At 44.0% G+C, this 23,030-nt stretch overlaps 1 protein-coding gene across 1 annotated transcript; it reads right to left on the reverse strand.

Moving 5' to 3' along the window:
- Positions 1-148: 148 nt before the first annotated feature.
- Positions 149-21,976, reverse strand: ppap2d (phosphatidic acid phosphatase type 2D). Its single transcript, XM_061089588.1, has 6 exons — positions 21,368-21,976; positions 6,083-6,240; positions 5,700-5,986; positions 4,646-4,703; positions 2,544-2,720; positions 149-1,595 (listed from the first exon to the last, which is right to left on the reverse strand). The coding sequence occupies exons 1-6, from the start codon at positions 21,576-21,578 to the stop codon at positions 1,488-1,490; spliced, it is 999 nt and encodes a 332-aa protein (XP_060945571.1). The 5' UTR covers positions 21,579-21,976; the 3' UTR covers positions 149-1,487.
- Positions 21,977-23,030: the final 1,054 nt, after the last annotated feature.

Raw genomic sequence — 23,030 nt, forward strand, 5'->3', positions numbered from 1 at the left:
TTCTGCTCCTGAGAAACTAGAAACAACCAGAAAGACATAAATATTATTGTGACAACTAGTAAAATAAGTCGTTATTAGACTGTGAGCAAAATCATTTTCTTTTCCTTTTTCTCTATAGCAAAAATAACAGAGGACGGAAGAAGTTAAAAACATTCAACTTTCATTTTATTGGTTTGGTTTTTTTCGATTACAGTGGTTATTTCTGCCTCTCGGGCATTCACAGACAAAACAGACACATGACAATAACTGGGAACACAAAAAATATAGCTTTCTGATAATATCTGTGGCTCAGTCTAGTAGTTACAACAGATACAATAGTGAGTCTCCGTACCTGATCAACACAAATGTAAATACAATCACGTACATGAAACAGGTAAAAACAGGTCCAGACTTGGAACTAATACTTTTAAAATTCTGTGTGGTTTATAAAATGACATACCTATTTACATTCAATTTGAATAATTATCATTTCAGGAAGGAAAATCAAGACAAATATAGTGTATGAGTCTGACATTAATAAAAAATAAACACTGATTATTCAAACTTGTGATAAAATATATAATATTGATTATAATAAGAAGGTTCCATTATGTACGTTCAAGTGCTATTAATAAAGATGCACAGGAGGGCCCGGTGGGGGGGGGGGGGGGCGGCTCTCCTGTCAGAGTGGCATAAATCAAGGTGCAGCTCAGAGTCCAGGGGCAAAGGTCAAAGGTTAAAATTCAGTCGAGCCTCCACCTCTGAGACACAGTCAAAGTGGTTAGTAGAGAGAAGTGGCAGCGAAGAGGGGGTGGAGCTACCTGACTCCTCCTCCTGCCACTGCCCTGGTTACCATGGTGACACAGCATAAATGCTGCTTTCTTACATACAGGTTATTGTTGAGCGATGCAGTGTGATCAGAGCAGCGGCACATCGGGGGGGCCACTGAAGGTAAAGACGGTTACGAGTTGAAGCCGGTGGCGATCTCCTAACATCCGAGGTGTGATGGTCTCGGTTCACAGGGTCGAGTTCCCCGGGCGGAGACAGAGGGTCACAAACACAAGACGCCTCCATCACAGAAGAAAACAAGTTCAAACTAGGAACTAGTATTATTATTATTATTAGCAGCTGTTGAAAAATAGACATTTTTATTATTTTTTGCTTTTCATATATAAAAAATATGTCTAATATCACTATGCAGTTCTTTTCACTGGACGGGTTCGACTCACAGTCATATGTGCTTTTTGAATTTCATGTGTGTGTGTGTGTGTGTGTGCATGTTAGATTACAGTGTGGGTGTATGTTGTGTGTCAGTTTGCCCACAGGAGCATGCATGTGTAGATTGTACTCCATCACTTGTATCTAAGAATAATTCCCTTTCTTAAAACATTTCTCTCTCTCTCTCCTCTCCGCTGCTCGCCCGTCCTCTGGTCCTCTGGTCCTCTGGTCCTCTGGTCCTCTGGTCCTCTGGTCCTCTGGTCCTCTGGTCCTCTGGTCCTCTGGTCCTGCTAGCAGACGGTCTGCTGGCTGGACAGCGGACTCTCCAGGGACATGCTGGTGGGAGACATGTCTGAACGGGCGCAGCGGAGCTTAAACATGGAGGAGATGTGGAACGCCTGCGGGCACAGACGCAAAGCATGTCAGGAGAAACATGTATACACAGACCACACACACTGTCAATCATCCCCTGGTTATAAACACCGTTAGTGTGAGGAGGAAAATTAGGGGGGTGGGGGGGGGCTATTGTTTGAGCTAGTTCTGTCAACGGAGAGCAGAGGGAATCTAATCGAGAGATAACTGTTGATCTGTTTAGACCATGTGGATAGAAGGAAGTTTTAACATTTGGTTTTGCATGTTGGTTTTATTTAAAAACCTCAAACAAATCTAGAAAAATCTGTTTAAAAAACAACAAAACGGTTGATTTTCAGTGCTTAAGAATTGAAAACAAAATTAAAATGCAGTTTGTAGTTGTACTGCATCTCAGTGTCTATTCATTCTGTCGGGAGAACTGCTACTGGATCGACGAAAGTCTTAGAGCTCTCCTAAGAAATTGTTTCTCAACCAGCGAACGTGGTAAAGTTGATTGTTATTGCAATCAATTGTTTTGGCTATTATGCCAATTTATTTTTCTCATTACAAAGTATTTGTTTTTCGCTCTTTTGTTTTATTTAATATCTTCATTATTAATTCTGCCATTTTTGTCGTCTTTTTGGGAAAATAAAAATTCCCATCATACAGACAACATCTCCAAGACCTCCTGAGAGTTTTTTTACCTAGTTCAAACGTTCTTCTACATCTACCTTCAACACGCATGGACAGGGGAAAACTACTGGCAGTATCTAGCCCCAAGCCGGTTTCAAGGTTCCGCTCATCACCTTTATATTATTTTAAACATTTTTTCTTATTTTGGATATTTTATACGATATTCAAAAGTAATCTGGAAATGCGTTGAAATATCAAATTGAATTTCGCGGACCCCCTGCAATGCCGTCGCGGACCACCAGGGGGCCGCGGACCCCCGGTTGAAAACCCCTGATTTAGACAAACGGTGATTTTCCACGTACCACCCAGTACGCAGTGAGGCCTCCCTGGATGAAGCCCGTGAGGACGTCGCTCGGGTGGTGGCGGTAGTCTGAGATGCGGGTCAGGCCGGTGTAGACAGCGATCATCACTAAGAGGAACTGGATCAGCGGGCGCAACAGCCGGGCTCCTCGCCATGACAACCGCGCCTGTAGGTAGAACTGTAGAAAAGTACAAAAAATATATTGTTATTAAATGGTTGCAAAAATCTAGAAATTAGTACATAAAGCATTAAAGTTCTCAAAAGGCACTTCTGGCAAGAGTGAGTGTTATAATATGGGAAATATATTTAAGTGTGTATTTACAGACGTCAGTATTCCTGATTGAAAATCAACAATTACTATATATTATATCACCTCAATATTAACAGCTATGTACCACTTCAGATTGTCCAAAACATTTCCTTGTTCTTTCATTCTCATATTCATACAGACGACATTGGCCTTCAAATATATAACAGGCTATCTACATTTAATTGTAAAATACAATATTATAAAGTTAGAGGGGAAAGCTGAAGATAAGCCTGTGGGTTCCCACGAACCTAAACTGGTAATTAATGACTTATGATTCAAGTTCTCTCAACGCCAGCATCCACTCAGTCTGAAACCCAGAGGGGGGGGGTGAGACGCTTGGCACGAGGCCATTAACACTACATCTAAACCCCATTTCCTCCCTTTGTTCATCCTCCTCTCCTGCATCAGTGCTACGCTGCAGAATGGATGTTTGTGCCTGGGGTCACGGGGTCACAGGGCGAGCGTGAAGCCGAGCGCTGAGGCTTCATGAGGTGGTCCGGAGGTTCGTCTGGACCCGTCGACCACCGGGGAGCACGTGGACTACATTCCTGCGCCGGGTCCTTCTCCTCCTCCTCTCGTCTACCAGCTGGAAGCAGGTGTCACTCAGCAGCTGGCCGCGGCCCGGGTGGCGTGTAGCTACAGGTCTGACACATTCTCTCCTGGTCGTCTGCTGGAGCACCAGCTAGCAGCGAGCTTGTGCCTGGTGCAGTGTGTGTGTGTGTGTGTGTGTGTGTGTGTGTGTGTGTGTAGTAGTAGTGCAATGTGAAGAGGTGAGAAAACCGGGTTAACAAACACTGAGGCGCTTGTTTTTCTCAAACCACTTCTTTCCCTCAGTTCTTTGCCTTTTCATTCCTGCTATTACTCCCCCTCCACTCATCCTTGTGTATCTCTTTCAGGTCGGAGGAGCTGCTTTTCACTTCTCCTTCGATGGTGAACAAGTGCAAGCAGGAGAGGCGGTGATTTCTCTTCTCCAAAGCATCGTCTTCCTTTTTCGTTTATTCATTTTAGCCCGAAACACTCAAATATTTAATCCACCAAAGACTATAATCTGAGGGTTAACGACAGGGAATACCTGAGGAATATAAAAATGGATAATTATGTGCTTTTGTCTCCGTCTCACTGTCACTTCTCTCCCCCACAATGCACCAGTGACCACCGGGCAGCGTGAGCCAAAGAGAGAGATGAAGAGATGGGGGGGAGGCTGGTGGTGGGAGAGGGGGGGGGGGGAGGGGGGGGGGTGGCTACGCTGAAAGAAACCTGTCGATCTCTCAGCAGGCGTATTCAGCCCTCCACCCCCTCCTCTAAATGAGACCCACAACAAGGCCTCCTCTGTCTGCATGCTCTCTTCATCTATTCATGTTCCCCCCTGTGGAAAACAGCCCCCCCCCTTTTACTCTTCCTCCTCCTCCTCCTCCTCCTCTTCTTCCTCCTCCTCCCTGTCTCGGCTGCTCTCAGAGAGCTCCTCCCTCACGATCGGGAAGTATGAATATGTTTAACGGCCCATTTCCAGGTGTGTGTGTGCATGTTTATTAATCATCTTATTAATAGTTGCACCTGGTCTCCGGGGGAATGTTGTGACTTCACACTGAAGTGAAAGTGACTCTACTGTAATATTCCCCCCCAACATTGTAAACACAGAATCAAATGCAGTAATTATACAACACTAGCTGAGGTGAACGCGAAGGTCACATTCCAGTGTGTGTGTTGTGTGTGTGTGTGTGTGTGTGTGTGTGTGTGTGTGTGTGTGTGTGTGTGTGTGTGTGTGTGTGTGTGTGTGTGTAGAGGTGACTTACTGCCAAATAGAGCATGGTGTACATTGCAAAGGAAGCATGGCCAGAAAAAAAAGACTTCCTGAAAGAGAAGATCAATACAAGACGCCGGAGGTTAAACATTTATTATTATTACCAGGTAACTTTATACTCCTCCCTTACTAAACACTAGGGTTGCAACGGGACGGAAACTTTCCAGGAAATTTCCGGAAATTTTCCAGTAAATTTCCGTAAACTTTCCGTAAACCTTCCATGGGAAGTTTAGCTCAGAAATTTTGGGAATATTGAAAAAAAAAAAAAACTACGCAAATTAAACGCTGAGCATTAAACACATCATTCAAAACTCTATTTTAAAGATGTATGAAACATTGAGTTTCAACCCTCCACTGGTCATTCTTCCATCACATGCACAGATAACTCCCAGCATGCTTCACTCTACAGCAGGGCTATTGAGGCCTGCTGTAGAGTGCAGGACTAGTCAGGTAAGTTTCCATGATATTACTGGGAAAATATATTAGCATGCTGATTGAGGATTGTTCATCTGTTCATCTAGACTATTTACATTCATTTATCCATCAATTGTAAAATATGTTTACAGACGATTCCAATAGTTTGTCTAACTATTTATATCTCTGGCATTGCATTAGTGTTTTTTTACAAACTTTTTTCTCATCTTATTCTACAGAACAATGCCACGTGCACTCTCTCATGTGTGGAGACATTTCACCTCATCCAATGTAGAAGGAAAGGCTGTGTACATTTGCAAATACTGTGCAAAGACCTATGTTAAGAATGACACAACGATGCAGAAGCATATAGTCAAGTGCCCAAAGTTTCCTCAGGGCTCAAATCAGCCTATGACAAAACAAAATGTTTATATTTATGTCTGTATATGACAAGGTGAATACAGTTAGTATAAATTACCCACAACATTTCCAGTTTATTCCCTTTAATTCCCGTATGTTCCCGTTAATTCCCATGGAAAGTTTCCAGCTTTGAATATTCCCGGAATTTTGCAACCCTACTAAACACACCAAAATATTTCGAGCAAAGATCCTCATGCACGGACGCCACACACCTCGCCTCCTCCTCCAACTTATGGTTAGTGATCCTGCAGGTGACCTCGGGCACATAGCTGCCCACAGTGCAGTTGATGGACGCGTAGGTGATGTTGCACACCGACAGGAAGTTGGGCCGCAGGCGTCCCACGCTCAGTTTGGCCATGTTGGTGAGCGACTGACCCACGCAGCAACCAAACAGGAAGCTGCCCAGCTCCTTGTACAGACACGACACGTAGCGGTTTCGGACAAACGCCCGCGAGTGCACGCCTCGGAACCGGACCCGGTAGCACTCGCCCAGAGCAATCTGAGGATAGAGATGAGACGTTTTAATCCTTAAAAACAAAGACATTACACCATATTAAAAATAATGACATGTACTCTACAGGTATCATTGTCTTACCGTTAAGCCGGTGATGATGATACCGCCGGCGATGAGCATGGTGTCAGTGATGGTGTCTTTCTTCTCGTAGGGATAGGTGATGCTGGAGTCTCCGCAGAAGAAGCCACGTCTGTACGGAGTCACGGCCTTCAGCTCGCATGCAAAGAATGGGATGGAGGCTGATGAGATGTGGGAGATAAAGGGAGGAGGGAGGGAAACAAAAGATGGCTTGATGAGTGTATGAGCATGGGGTCTATGCAACAAGGATCACAGAGACGGCAAGATACAGAGATGGCTGGTGCACCACCGACTAACATAGAGGTCTCCTGTCTCCTGGGAGCATGGCATGAGATCCAACATGACTCCAGGATCAAGCATTCCACACATAGATGCTTCGAGCTGAACAGAGGGAGAGATGACGGACGTGAAAGACCGATGAGACAGGGATGGGAACGACAGAGGAGGATTAGGATGAGAAAGCAGAAAGGAGAAATGTTCAGAGTGCTGAAAGTCGATGATAAACCCAGAGTAGGAAAGGAGAGGTAATGTTCAACACTGACGCCTTGTTCCACTGAAATGTGCTGACATTTCGTTTAAGTCCGCCCGATTTTACATTAACAGCTGTTCCATATATACGAGTTCACTATATGTTTCTTCTAATCTGTATCAGGTGGGAGAGGTCAAGGTTTGGCCGACTTACACAACTTCACGCCTGACGGTGAAGGTTCAACAGGGAAAATCTGTTCAACGTCTTCAACGGTGTCAAAATGAAAGTTGGCGTTCGTATCCTAACAAACGAAAGCTGAGTAGCTCTGCTTTCGTTTCTTGCTTGTGTTCTGACAGCCAGCAGCTCTGTAGAGGCTCCATTCCTCTGTAGCCTTATCCCATGTCCCCTTGTCACCCCATGGAATGCAGTGGAACATGGGACTAATCATTAACCTCTGCGCCTCTCCCAGTCATCCCAGGCCTGCTGGTTGGCTGGAACGCACCCAGGCCGAAACAGTGCTTCTCCTGCCAGGAAACTCTCAGCCTACGTGACTGAGTAGAAGCTCACGAGTTACACAGGATACACACACAAAATCAGGCCAAGGGGAACAAACAGTTGCACACAAACACAAGACTAGACTACCTGACCGAGGTAAATGTGTCCACGTCTTCCAGTTTTAGTTATTACTGCATGTGCTAGCACAACCATTAAAGTCGAGTGCTGCACTGAACCAGGCTATAACTTATTGTGTATTAGTGAAGTCTGTGGTTTTACGTCACCCTAACCCTGACACAGAAAGACAAAACACAGATAAACCCATTTTTATTTCTGCTGGGCCTTGAGTTGAGGAAGCGAGAGAGGGAAACACGATGCAGGCGGATCGCCCGGGCTGTGATGGCAACAGAGAGATAGGAAACACCTCTCATCTGACCCACATCTCTCACACACACACACACACACACACACACACACACACACACACACACACACACACACACACACACACACACACACACACACACACACACACACACACACACACACACACCTCCATCAGATTCATCTCAGTCACACACTGATACATCCAGTAACAGAGGTCACAACCAGATCTGTTTTGATTTGATTGTCAGAATTCCTGCCTTTATAACAGATTGGTTACTACTATGACTTTATTACATAAATACATCCTCTAATTCAATCCAGCCAATAACAATGCTATTTATTCTGTGTTTCAAATCTCGGCCTGAATCTTCTACTGTTGGATGCTATGGACATTTACCACAGTAGTCGTCCACTGAACCACATTGTAATGAAAGGTGTTCATTACTCCTATGGAAAACTGTTTGCCTGAAGTCATTCTGATTGTGGATTGTTGTTCAACCTAAGCCATTAATGACTTTGTTAAAGTTCTTTATTTCACAATAAGTCCATTCCTCCCACCTGCAGAAATCGCAGACACATTTCTTAATCTCTTAATCGTAATCTCTTTATCTGGGTGCGTCAGACCTAGATGTGGAAACGCTGGGATCAGACCGCGTTCATCTGTGGTTCAATAGGAGTGCGTGTGGATTTAGTTTCACTTGGTTTATATGCAATAAACTCGCATTTTAAACTGGAAATATAAAAACATCTGACTAACAGTCTGCAGATGCTGGGTTAAAAAGTCTCCTGATGACCATTTCTTTAAACTGTATGAGTGTGACAGGGGGAGGGAGGTGGTGGATTGTGCTCCAGATTAGTAAGTGTCTGTGTGTTAATGAGTACAATGATGTGTAACGGTAAAAACTATTTGTATACCCTTCAATTTATATTTAATAAGGATATAATGAATATTGAAACCCAAAATTCACTGGATAAAAAAAACAGACTGTAACACGTATAAGAACAGGCCGATGGCATAAACCATTTTGACACCCTGAATTTTTTCTTCAATTTCTTTTTCAATATCATATTTCAGTGTGTTTTTTGGATTCCAAATATGTTGAAATGTAAAAGTACAGAATTTGCCTTTTTTTCTGCCATTAGATTAACTCAGACTTTCTTTTTTGTCCTCATCAGATTTCACAAAACTGCCATTCCGCTCTTAATAATCAATATTTGGCTGATGGAGACATAATGGACAAACTCTCCCTGAGGGCTTAAAATCTCTGGCTTACAGTAGGGATCATTTTCAATACATACAGAGCTCTAATGGAAACCATGAGGCGCTGAGCCAGCTAGCAGCATATTTTATTACCTCAGGCCTGCCAGTACTGATGGTTTTGGATGAAGTTCATGAACGTACTTGGCACTAACGTCCACGAGCCAAAGGTCAATCCAGAGCGGCAAAGACGTTGGTAAAGTTTCTCATTAAAATACATCAACCATTTTTTATCAGTGTATTGCCCGGGTGAGTCGTAAGTCTCAGTGTTGCATGATAAAATAAACACAAAGTGTGGGTTCTTAAAACCACACACGGTGGCCATATGCTGCTCGTTGTAGAGCGTCTCCACAATCCTTTACAGATTACAAACCAGTACGTCACAGTCGCCGTCAGAGCTTTACAACGACAACATCAGTACAACGGTTCTCACAACAACACACAAAAACACTTCAGAGACCCACACATCATCTGTCACGCAGCTGTGAGCAAACCTCTGCACCTGGCCAAGACCTGCTCCAGAAGAGAGGAGGAGGAGGAGGAGGAGGAGGAGGAGGAGGAGGAGGAGGAGGAGGAGGAGGAGGAGGAGGAGGAGGAGGAGGAGGAGGAAGAGGAGGAGGAGGAGGAGGAGGAGGAGGAGTGGGTCGGCTCCCACAGCACAAGGCCCGAATGTGCTGCTCGCTGGGCCTGACACTCAAAGCAGGAATGCTTTCAAATAGTCAAAAGCGACAGAGAGAAAGGGAGGGGGGATAAAGAGAAGGAGGGAGGAGAGGAGGAGGAATAAGAGCGGAGGGGGGGGGATATGTGCCTCATTCTGAGAAACTTTTCTGGTTCTAATTTACACATCTATGACCACAGCCCAGAATGAGCTCACACTGCGAGAGGAGAATAACAACAAGTGAAGCAAGAAACCAAAAGAGAAACTCTGGAGGACAGGATTTAAAGCAACGTAAAGCACAGAGAGCAGATGGACACGCTGTGAGGTCATGTTACTGAGCATCTGCCGATCAATACCAAAACTAATAACTAGGCTCAAATTTATGGCCAAAGGGCTAAAGAATTGACAAATAGGGGTGAGAGGCGCTGATACTGGGGTGAGAGAGATGCTTGAAGGGTTCCTCCTCCTGGAGAACAGCAGACGGAGGCGATTAGCGGTGGTTCTGGAATGTGAGGGTCAGAGATCTGGGCTCTGCTGGGACCCGCTCTGTAAACACTACACCCCCCCCCCCCCCCCCCCAAATGCACATACAGGCTCTCAACCCACTCACATACACATAAAAACCACACATGGATGCAAACAAACCCAAACCCGCAGACCAACAGACAACCAAACAGACCGCGGAAAACCAACTAGCACCCGCGGGAAAGAACTAACCAACCAAATAAACCGCGCTAGAGCCAGAAAACCACATGAAGTCAAACACACGGCCAAACTCGACTGAACTCCCATGGATGTGTCCTCCTGATAGATTGGCAGAGAGCGTGACACACAGCCTAAAGCTAAATCTAATTGGCAATATGTGTCATCACACCCGATAATATGTGACTGTAGGACTGGAAGCGAAGGACAGACACTGAGCGACCTGCCGACACGGATCCGTGAGGCCAGCAGCTTCCACCGGACCCTCCAGGGGCGCCCCGCCCCCCCCCCCCCGCTGGGCCCCTCGGCATCTTGCATGTTTCCCAACCAACTTTTAAGCAGCTTGTTTACTTTTTTAAGTCACCATTGCGAAAAAACAATGATAAAGCCAGTGAACTGAATTGCTGAGGTGTCGTAAGTTGAATCTGTGCAAGCAAAGGATAATCCCACGGTAAGAGCATCGCAAGAAACAATGTGACGGCCCGCTGTCGGGCCGGATCGTCCTCGGGCAAATTATTTGTGCAATAATTAACTATTTAACTGCACAGAGCTGTCGGCCATGATCCGTCCATTCATCTCATCGGTATTCAGTCTGAGTCAGGTGCTTGAAGGAGGAAGCCAAATCTTTTATGTTTCAGCTGGTATTAAAAAAAGACACACACACACACACACACACACACACCACTGTAAGGTAGGTAGCACTTAAACACCACAGCTGTGATTATGATAGGCAACCATAGACTTTAACAATTAACCCAGTGTGTCCTTGAAGGTTGTGTAATGGAAATGTACCTGTTGTCATGTGTGTTTTCACTGATATGAGAAACCACTATGATCTGACCCTTGACCTTATCTGCTGGGAAAGAAGCTTCGATGCTGACCTTGCACAGTGGAACTGGGAGGAAAACGTAATCAACCCTTCCAGTTTGATTTGGCTCCGAGTTATCTTTTGTTTGTTATTGCGTGTGTGTCTGTGTGCGTAGTTTCCTTATTATAAACAATGTCTTTCTTCTCAGACACCTGCTGAAGGATTGACCTCTTTGCAAAGGCTTGAACAAAACTCACTAAAGGCAGCTGGGTCTCAACCAACTTTATTGCTGGTTCATCCCACTCTTCCTTGGGGGCCCAATCCAGGTAGTGGAGAGGTGGGATGAGGGTGAGTGCCCCCCCCCCCCTGCACTGGCACACACACACACACACCTGTTTTAATTTCCTGCCTTTGCTCCGAGAGGCTGATCTGTTTGGTCTGCCCTGATGGAATCACACAGAGAGGAATCAGTGAAGAACAAAGAGGAGCCGAGGAGCCACAGCAGCTCTGGATCTGTGTTCAGCATCTGCTGCAGCTGGACTCCACACAGCCTCTTTAGCCTCTTCAAGTAGACAACTACTGCTTCACATAACATGGGATATTACCCGCTCACCCCCACCCTCCTCGGCTAATATGAGATTCTGTTGACTCACAAGTTTGTTCTATTTTTAATGGGTCGTTACGGCACCTGGTGTGTGTATCCAGGCTCCGAGAGAAAGTAGAAATATGAATCGAAGATAGATTTAAGATACATTTATTTGTCCCAAACACATGCACAGACATGCACAAGCACACTCATGCAAGGAGGGAAATGTAACCTCTGCTTTGAACCCATCTGGTGCAGGACACACAGAGCAGTGAGCAGCCATGTACGGCGCCCGGGGAGCAGATGTTGGGGGAGTAAGGTGCCTTGCTCAGGGGCACTAGACAGGGTAGGGAGAATCCTCTTGGATTTTTGGACAGATCAATCCAGGTTCGTCTTTGTGTTGTTTCTCCGTGGAGTCGAACCAGAGACGAACCAGAGACCTTTTCTGCCCAGAGTCCAAGTTTCTGCCACTAGTCCACCGTCTCTCCCGCATCTAAGCTTTTGATGAGTTAAATCCCACAAACTCACACAGAGCAAATGAAAACTCTGGGTCTGAACTGAAATATGATGTTTGTTGGGAGCAAGGTGGTCTCAGCTGCCTTCATGTTGCTTCACCTTCCACCATCGCCCCAGGAACGGTCTCGCTCGTCACTTCCACTGTTACTGTTGCCTCTGGCCAGTGGAGACACGTCTCCCACAGCTGCTTCTGTTCTCTCCTCACTTCACTGACCTGCTTCCTGGAGCCCGGCTCAGGAGTTCAGGGCCTGAGTGGTGAGGTCTGAAGTGGGCTGTCTGTGTGCCGGTCTGATTCAGCAGGAACATAAAGGGCCCACCACTGTGGTATGTACCTTGAAAACTTTAAAGGAGCGCTCTGGTGGTTTCTGTGGCGGGAAGGTAGGAGGGTGCGCCCGGCGAGCTGAGGGCGAACAGTCTGAGAACGACTCAGAGCTGAGACTCAGACTGCAGGGGGGGGGGGTCTGGCATCGAGCGGCCTGATCAAGGTAGATCTGTATCATTGGAGACAGACAGGGGCTGCAGGGAAGTGGTTGTCAGTGTGTTTTGTTTTGGGTGAAGAATAGGGTTGCAAAATTCCAGGAATATTCAAACTGGGAAACTTTCCATGGGAATTAACGGGAATTAACGGGAACATACGAGCATTAACGGGAATAAACTGGAAATGTTGTGGGTAATTTATTCTAACTGTATTTACCTTGTCATATACAGACATAAATATAAGCATTTTGTTTTGTCATAGGCTGATTTGAGCCCTGAGGAAACTTTGGGCACTTGACTATATGCTTCTGCATCGTTGTGTCATTCTTAACATAGGTCTTTGCACAGTATTTGCAAATGTACACAGCCTTTCCTTCTACATTGGATGGGGTGAAATGTCTCCACACATGAGAGAGTGCACGTGGCATTGTTCTGTAGAATAAGATGAGAAAAAAGTTTGTAAAAAAACACTAATGCAATGCCAGAGATATAAATAGTTAGCCAAACTTCCCATGGTAAGTTTCCGCCCCTTTGCAACCCTAGAGAAGAACATGTTTGCAGAAGAAGAGTTGGAGCAACTTCAGAGAGAAGCTTGTGGGGATAAAGGAAGAAAAAACCCGAGCAGGTGTGATGTGACACAATGATAAATGTTGCCAATGATGCGTAACCACGCCATGGCGCCATGGGGGGTGCTGTCTAAGTCTCCGACAATAGGGGGACAGACAGAGGGGGACGAGTCATTAATTCTGACAGCTGCAGAGGCGGGGCTACAGGCTGTACTCGCTCTCAGGTAGATGCTCTGATGGTAAACCTCTCCAGACCCATTCCAGCTAATGAGCACTGAGGATGAGAGTGCTGCTCCCATCTTGATTCAGTCATTAGAACTAATACCTGTGGACCGTCCCGGGCACTTATGGAAACGTCTTCGAGGAGACGATTGCAGCCGTCTCATTAAAAGTTAATCTGAAGCTATTTGGTGTCTGAACCTTTCCCATCCGTCTCCGAGTTCTGCTTCCTCCCGAGGACATGAACAGACAGCTGTAGATAAGATCCCTGAGGCGCCCGTGGGTCTGAACTCTGACCCCTACTGTAAAACCCTCAACCCCTTCTCTCTCTCCACACCTCGTCTCTCCCTCCCCGGTGCTGTTCACTCACTCAGGCTCTCACTTGCCCCTCAGCCTTCAGGCGAGTGAGACATCTCGGAGGCCTGAGTCGGCTCTGTTGTGCTAATGGCCTGGGGAAGCACGCTGAATGCAGTAGTGTATACTGCCTGTGGAAGGGTGCAGCTAATGGATTCACAAACCACTGCAGAGCTTTGGAAAGGGAAGGAGATGCATTAACGCACTAACGAAAGAAAGAAAGTGAAATCACTTCCTCCGCTAGCTAATGATCTGACTGATTCCTTTTTAATGGCTCTCCACCCGTCAGCTGCCGAGTGACGCTAATGTGTTTCAGAACTTTGTGTGTTTGATTCTGGACTAAAATGTGAAGCGAAACACAACCGTCCAATTTGTCAACAAACAGCACACACATGTCAGCTGTAGTAGGGCGTCTTTGTTTTTGCAGTCACGAGGACACAACTACACACAAACACCCACACGTTTCCTCATTTGCACGCACGCAATCACACACACATTCAAATAAATGCACATGCACGAGAGAAAAATGTAATATTCCTGGCCCGGTGCACACGAACATGCTGTGGCGTGTCTCGCTGTCTCACTCACTTGGCGGCTTTCACTGCCAAAAAGAAAACAGAACCAGGAATCCTTTAACATAAACCCGTCACCTGCCCCAAACACACACACACACACACACACACACACAGACATAAAACACACATTCACACACCTCTCTGCATTGCTGGAACACCTTCAGACCCAAAATAGAGACCGTCTGACGAAAAGAAGAGAAAAAGAGGAGCTGACAAAAGGAGAGATAAGCTGGAAGGACGGAGCCCTCTTAGAATTCAGATCCCTGGGTAGATACCTGTCGTCTCGTCCTGGCATGCTGCTTCTCGTCTCACACAAAACACAAACTCACACACAGCAGCGATCCGCTGATTCCAGGAATTTGTCTCTAAAGTATCCGAGAAGGAGTTTTACTATTGAATCAATCACTCTTACTCTTACACGCCTAACAATGTATGCATCTCAAGTATGAAACTATTTCAGGGTTAACCCCCTGGAGGGAGGTCAAACCAAATGGCAATTGGTCTATTTTCCAGAGCCGTATAAGCTGAGGGTTGTTGCCACTTCCAGTCATTTCCCAATTACTCTTCAGAGAAGCAATAAACTGGCTTTATTGGGGTGATGACGGAGTTGGGACCACCTGTGCAGGAGGGAAACAGCCGATCCGGCTGGGAGGCCTGTCCCTGCACGCTGGGTAGAAATGACAAACACCTGAAACCTTCTGACCCCTGAGTTCTGCTGGACACGAGATCTAAGATGCGGCCACAGGGCAGAGATGCTGTCTCCTCTCTCCTGGTCATATCTCCACACCAGGAATGTTTGCACAGACACTTTAACACACAAACAAACACTTGAACATATTCATGAATTTGCATTTTGCCGCTTACTGACACTGAGCTGAACCAGAACAATCCGTCTCTGTGAAGCTTCCATCACGTGCATGTCAGAACAGACCCACAAACAACCCGGCCTCAATACCGAAACAATGTTAGAGGAGCCAAGTGTTGAGTAACAGCGAGATCAGGTAACCTGAGTCCCAGCCTCGGCTGATGTCCTAAATTTCCCAGCATTCCACAGACAGATTTGGGTCCATTCATAACGCCACAGAATACCAAATAGATGTCACCACTTTAAACAGGGAGACACAAGGAGAGACTGTGGAAGCCTCACAACACAAGAATCCGTCTTGTGCTGATGGCCTCATGAGGGCCGATGCTTCAGGGTAAAATTCCACAGTTTCACTTGTGAATGAGCTCCTTTACAGAATGAGTAATGTCGGCAGGTCAACCGTCTGAGAGAGGCCGATGACGGCGATCTTAAAGGAAAATTGCGTTAGTCAGAGATAAGAGGATTGAGTAAAATGAAGGGCCCAATTCATTTCCAATAAGTGATGGCATTGAGTGCCGAGTGCCCAGAGATGAGTCAAGGCCCGGCCGCTGCTGATAACTGACATGATGGTTCAAGACAATACAAGATACAGTCAGACCGCTGTGAGTCTGTAAGTAACCAGAACGCTAATGAACTCCACTAGTGGGACAATACGTCACATTGTACGTTTTCCTCCAATGTTGTGCTCTCATTCCAGTTCTGTTGAGCCATTTGAACAATTCACCCCATCTGTTGTATATAAGTTAATGATGTTTTATGTCTTTTACAAAATTGTCATTTTCTGTCCTTGCTAGAGAGAAGCTCAACTAAATAGGTCAGGAAAAAAAACGGAGCACTTGAATTTTCCTGTTGGAGGCTTCAGCAGAAACCTGTGAAGCCTGTGCTCTGCTTTGCTTTGCTTGCGTTGTGCAACACAGAAGTTGAGAAAAGTTCAACTTTTCAAGCAGCAGCACAGGCACCAGCCAATCACACTGTGGTAAAACAAACACTCGAGTGCAGATGCTGTAGTCGATCAAATCACGTTGCGAAAAACACAGTTCTTGTGTGACATGAAGCGTCAGAATGAGTCGGGAGAAAGAAGACAAAGGACACTCGTTATCCTGGTTTGTTTTCATCTAGTTGTGGAGTTTATTTCCCTGCAGCATTGCAAGGACAATGCATGGTCTATTACCACAACATCCTAAAACTCTGGTTCTTTTTTCTCCTATGATGTTCACACCAGCACCCGGCACCTTTGTCAAGTCTTCCAGCTCATAAGACCTTACAGAAAGATGGTCTGTAGTAGGGGTGGGAATTGGCAAAAATGTGACGATTCAATAGTATTGCGATTCTGCGATATAGTGCGATACTGCAAGTATTGCGATTCGATTCTGTGATATATTGCGATTCATGTCCCCCATATTATTCAAAGGCATTACAAAAAATGAGGAAAATAAGACTGCTCACCTCACTTCAAATGTCACATTTAATTCTGTGAACAACATTGTCTTCTACACATTAACTGAAGTGTAAAAACTTTGTCCTTGAACATTCAGGACACAGGACCTTTGTAATTATTTTCTGAATAGGAGACCTCTCACATGAACACTGAGCTCCCAGCACATAACTTACAATTATTTAAATACAATACAGTAACATCAAGCAGACATAATAGAGAAACATAAACCTGAGAATAATCATATAAATAAGAGTAACCTAGAGCTTCAATCAAATTGAGAAAAATAGACAAATGTGTACTACTAGAGTCCAGTTGGCTGCAAGGTCATGACCCCAAATGTTAAATTCATTTGGGAATATTGGCATTTTTGTTCAGAAAAAGGAGTTGGTCAACATGCTCAGATGTTAAAGTTCCTCTGGAACGTTACTATATCTCCTGCAGTGGAGAACATCCTTTCCTCAGACACACTAGGTATCTTTTAAACTCTGAAACTCTCCTCATCATGCTTTGCCAGCCAGGGGCTGTTACATATATAATTGTAAATAAATATTAAAAAACTTCTGGTTCGTTTGATTTCGCCTGCACGGTTGTGATGCTGTCGCCATGACGAAATCCATCCACAGACACACACCTGCCAAACGTCTCCAAACTGCAACGTAGGTGTCTCTATGACCACACTGTGCCGTGATAACAAACACACACACACAGACTGACGAGGTGACGACAATATCAGATGCACTGTGGCGGCTGCTAATGAGAGGTCACGACACGCAATCCACTGGGAAATCAACCGGCATGTCCATTCTGTGTGTTAGGAGGAAGACTGAGTGAGAGCATTTCCTCCATTGTTCTGACTGATGTTGGGTCACTGACCACTTCCTGAACACACAACAAAGCTGCTGAGACACAAGCAGAGCGAACAGCTAATAGCATACCTGCAGGGGTGAAGAAACGCCAGGGAAGCGGATGCCTCACGCCGCTGTGACGCCAGACTACTTCCTGCGCTCTAACTGCCAACGAGGCCGGGACCTGTCGATCTGCCTGGACGGGTTCCGCCTCTCTCTCTCTCTCTCTCTCGTGCAAACCCGGAACCAAAGAACCACTCGGTCGCACAACACACACATGTGACGACACGCTTCGGAGTCTCGCACTATCACCACAACAGGTGCCAAAGTATTTTCTAGGGTGATTCCCCTTCAGAATGAAAAGAGAGGGATCAGGTCCTGGCTCTTCATGTGAACATTCCCATGTCCTCAGACTTTAATGCACAATATTTCAATTCTCAACCTGATTTCTTTTTTAATCTCCCTTACTAACTGTAGACACCTGATTATTTTCCAATCCAGCTTCTCCAATATAAATATTTGCTGATTATATGACTTATGAGATACTTAGACATTTTATGGATCTAACGATAAATTGAGTTTATCCACTAATGAGAATAATCATAATCCACCACTATTCATATTTAACAAGCTAGCAAAATTAATCTTTTGCATTTTTATTTTTTTCTTTCACAACTTGCCTTTCTTTCTTTTTCTGTTTCTTTGTTTCTTTGTTTCAAATTCTTCATGCAGAGATACTTTATATTGAGATACCAAACAAACATGGTGGTGGTACTTGTTAAAATGTAAAAAAGTAAAAAAAAAACAAAAAATGCCTATTCGAGGGAATGAATTTGTAGTTCAGTTTAAAGTCAAACTTGCAATGGAAAAGAGAGAAAGAAAATATTACCATCGAGAATCTGAAAACACAAACTCTCCTGGATATTTTGCAAAAGAATAAAAAAAACAATCCCCTCCTTACTTTTTTTATTCTCTCATTTCCAATATTTCAGTTCTCAACCTGATTTATTTTTTATCTCCCTTAATAACTGTAGACACCTGATTATTTCATGATTGAAATCACACATGTAGCATACAACATAGAATATTCTCCCAGAAACACCACAATATGTTACACTAACAATCTCAACACTGCTCAGGTCGGGCCTGCTGGACACTGAGAGGAAACCTTTGACAATAATCCTTCTCAGATACTTATTAACACGTTGATGGCATACTTGGAATTTTTTTTACAGTTAGATTTTGTTAAACATTCATGTAACTAAAGGATTGTTTGTGTGCATGTGTCCTCCCGCAGCATAGTAGAGCTGCAAAGAGTAGAAGCTGACTTTAAATATTTGTTTTTAAAGTCAGTTATTTGTTTGGATCTAACGACTAATTGAGATTATCCACTAACGAGAATAATCATAATCCGCCACTATTCATATTTAACAAGCTAGCAAAATTAATCTTTTGCATTTTAGATTTTTTCTTTCACAACTTGCCTTTCTTTCTTTTTTCTTTCTTTTTCTGTTTCTTTGCTTCTTTGTTTCTTTGTTTCAAATTCTTCATGCAGAGATACTAGATACCAAACAAACAATGTTAAAATCGGTTTCTTTCTAATCAATGTTGTAAATACTGTAATTTTTTTTTTGGTCGTTTTTCCTTTACTCTTGTTGAAGGTTATGAATAGATGATGTCTCACCTTGTTAAGCCCCACGAGACAAATTCATATTTGTGAATATGGGCTATACAAATGAGATTGTAAGGATTGATTAGTAGTTTTGAAAGAACAAATTGTAGGAGGTTTTCATGGCCTTTTACAACTGAGCTTTTTATAAAAATAATAATACATTTTATTTATAAGGCGCTTTTCAAAATACTCAAGGTCGCCGTACAACAGTCAACAATACAGTTAAATCAAATTTTTAAAATGCACAAAGCAGAGCAGCAGCAGAACAACAATTTCAGCAGACAGGAACATTAAATATATATACGCCTTTATACAAGGTGATCAATCGATTAAATATGAAGATAATCAGATTAAATAACCCTCAACTAATGGACAATGCTAATTATAATTGTTTGCTATTTCATAAATGGATTAGAGAGCAATTCTTGATTGCAAATAAGTGTTAAGTTATGACTGTGTGTGCTGGATGACTTATGATTTTGCACAGTATAATGTGGAAAATGTTGTAGAAAGAACGAATCCTTAAATCTGATTTAGTGTATGTATTAATCAGTGGTGGGAAGTTACGAAGTAGAAATACTTAGTTACTGTACTTAAGTACATTTTTCACATATCTGTACTTTACTTGAGTACTTCTTTCTTCTTTTCCTGACGACTTTTTACTTTTACTCGCACAAATATGTGTACTTTCTACTTCTTACATTCTCAAACTGGCTCGTTACTTGAGCAGCGGAGGTTGGCGCAGCTCTCTCGCTCTCTCTCTCTCTCTCTCTCTCTCAAAATTTGTAAAATTATACATTATATACATTATATTCATATTGTTGTTATAATTTTTCAGTCAGTTGAGATAAATCTTGAGGAGAAACATGTTGGGTTGTTTTGTGTCTGTATAGGACCACTATAAAAAGCACTTTGCATTTTTTATTTTGGTACTTGTACTTTTACTTTTGATACTTAAGTACATTTCAACATCAGATACTTTTGATACTTAAGTACTTTTAATATGAGCTACTTTAATACTTTTATTCAAGTCATTTTCTGACGGGTGACTTTTACTTTTACCGAAGTCACTTTCAGGTAAGATATCTGTACTTTTACTCAAGTATGGCTTTCAAGTACTTTATACTCCACTGGTATTAATATAGAGACTCATTCTGACCCCTCCTCTCTCATGGTGATGTCACGTGTCCCCTGAGTTGTTGTGCACATGTTGTTGCTGCATGTGTGTGTTTTTTCTGATTCTCCCTGTGAGAACTGTCGGGTCAGAGAAGCACGTGACTTCAGTCGTGACCTTGTGACCTTGTGGAAGAACTTGAGGTGATTTTTAAAATCAGAATTCCCACGTTCTTCTCCCGGGAACTCTGGTTACCATGGGAACAGATGAATTCCCGGGACAACTCTGCTCCTGCCAACTTGAACGCTACCCCCCCCTCCCTCTCTCTCTCTCTATCTGTCTCTCTATCTGTCTCTCTATCTGTGTGTCTCTCTCTCTCTGTCTGTCTGTCTTTCTCTCTCTCTCTGTCTCTCTCTCCCATGTTTCTCTGTCTGTCTCTCTCTGTGTCTCTCTGTCTCTCTGTCTCTCTGTTTCTCTCTCCCTGTTTCTCTCTCCCTGTCTCTCTGTCTCTCTGTCTCTCTATCTGTCTCCCTGTCTCTCTGTCTGTCTCTCTCTTTGTCTGTCTCTCTCTTTCTGTCTCTCTGTCTGTCTCTCTCTGTGTCTCTCTGTCTCTCTGTTTCTCTCTCTCTCTCTCCCTGGCTCTCTGTCTGTCTCTCTCTCTGTCTCTCTCTCTCTGTCTCTCTCTCCCAGTCTCTCTCTGTTTCTCTCTCCCTGTCTCTCTGTCTGTCTCTCTCTTTGTCAGTCTCTCTCTTTCTGTCTCTTTGTCTGTCTCTCTCTTTGTCTCTCTCTCTCTCTCTTTCTGTCTATCTGTCTCTCTCTCTCTATCTTTCTGTCTCACTGTTTCTCTCTGTCTCTCTCTGTCTCTCTCTCTCTGTGTGTCTCTGTGTCTCTCTCTCTCTCTCTCTCTCTCTCTCTCTCTCTCTCTCTCTCTCTCTCTCTCTCTCTCCACCTCCATCTTCTCATCCCTCCATCGTGTGCAGAAGGAGCAGAAACTTTCCCTCTGCCTCTTTGCAAACTTTCCCTTCGACTTCTGGAAAAGCGCTTTGCAGCTTCGTTAACTTTCAATCTGTTCCCAGCTTCTTCGTGTTGTGACCTCTGAGTTAAAAAGTCTAAATGATTTGCAAAGCTGGTGCTGACATGATGTGTGCAATGAAAACCAGAAGCGAAAACCCTGACCCTGACCCTGACTCTTTGAACCCCAGTGATGGTCAGATTGGAGTCGTGGTAATTTAATAGCAGTCATCCTTCAACAACACACATGGGAATTACACTTGCTCTTCTTACCGACAATGAGACATATTAAATCCAGCCAGACCAGCATCTTCCTCTTGGTGCAGAACGAGCTGTCCTCCTCGGTGGGACTCCGGAGGAAGTGTCTCCCGGCTCCGTTCTCCATCCCGTCCCCGGGCCCTCCGCCGTCCGCCAGCCGCAGCTGCAGCTCCGCGTCCCGGGGCAGCGTGGTGCCCTGGGGCCCGGAGGAGTTGCACTTCTGCATCGGTTCCTCCAAGAAGCGGGCAACTCGTTTTTAAACAAACACAAAAAAAAAAAGGGGGAAAGTTAGTCCGTTTGTTGGTCGTCGCTTTTAGTTCGTGGAAGACTTCTGTTTTCAGTCCGTCCGTCCCCGGGGAGACTGCTCCATGTCAGCCCGGGTTTGACAGCAGCGGACCCCGGGCACCAGGCACTGACAGCCCGCTAAGAGGAGCAGCGGACCCCGGTCACCAGGCACTGACAGCCCGCTAAGAGGAGCAGGAGCCACCGCTTCACGTCCCTGGAGCTCAGTGAGAATAAGACACAAACATCCCGGTGAACTTCCGCTGAGGTCGAGCCAACCTGCGAGTGGGAGCCTGTTGAAGTTCGATCCCTTTCACATGTTTCCCCAGTCCAGCGTTTACATTAGTGTCAAGGAAACGGGACTGAACAACCACAACCGGTTCAACCCTTTCAAAATAAAAGCCCCTCTATAAACGCAACACTGTAGAGACAGATAGATAGATAGATAGATAGATAGATAGATAGATAGATAGATAGATAGATAGATAGATAGATAGATAGATAGATAGATAGATAGATAGATAGATAGATAGATAGATAGATAGATAGATAGATAGATAGATAGATAGATAGATAGATAGATAGATAGATAGATAGATAGATAGATAGATAGATAGATAGATAGATAGATAGATAGATAGATAGATAGATAGATGATAGATAGATTACTTTGTTCATCCCCGAAGGGAAATTAAGTCGTCATAGCAGCCGGTATATTTGAATACAATAAAATACAATACAATAGAATAAAATAAAAAATAAAAAATATTGAGGTAGAAAGAATAAAAAACAGAAACACAAGATAAAATAGGTAGATAAGGTGCAGTGGCAAGATGATGGTAATAGTACTGATGATATGATGGTAATGTGATGGTTAGACAGTATATAAAAATAGTACAGTATATAATATAACATAATATATACTTATATATGATAGTAATTATACCAACATAATAGCAGTATAAAGTAATAATGGCAGCAACAGTATATATAATAATAATAGTAATATAATAATAATAATTATAACATGTACACATGGATAAATATGTGTATATAGACTTATATATACAAAGAATATGACGGGGACGGGGGTTTAAGTTGAAAATCTGTTGGATTTCCGGTCTTGTTCAGTATGACTTCACCGGTCTTATTCAGTTATTCAGTTGTGAACACTGCCCTGGTTAAATCAAGAAGTGAAAACTACAACAACAACAAAAATCCATATGAAACGATGGGACTGACGTGGTTGGATCCACCTGATCCCAGAGAGCTTCCGGTCCCACAGGAGGACACCTCCCACACGCGCACATCCTGCACCACCCTCCACACACAGAAAAGAAAACAGCTGCATACAAAGAAACATCTGCAAATAATAATAATAACAAACCCTCACGAT

This window comes from Limanda limanda, chromosome 17 (genome assembly GCF_963576545.1).
Source record: "Limanda limanda chromosome 17, fLimLim1.1, whole genome shotgun sequence".
Taxonomy (NCBI): domain Eukaryota; kingdom Metazoa; phylum Chordata; class Actinopteri; order Pleuronectiformes; family Pleuronectidae; genus Limanda; species Limanda limanda.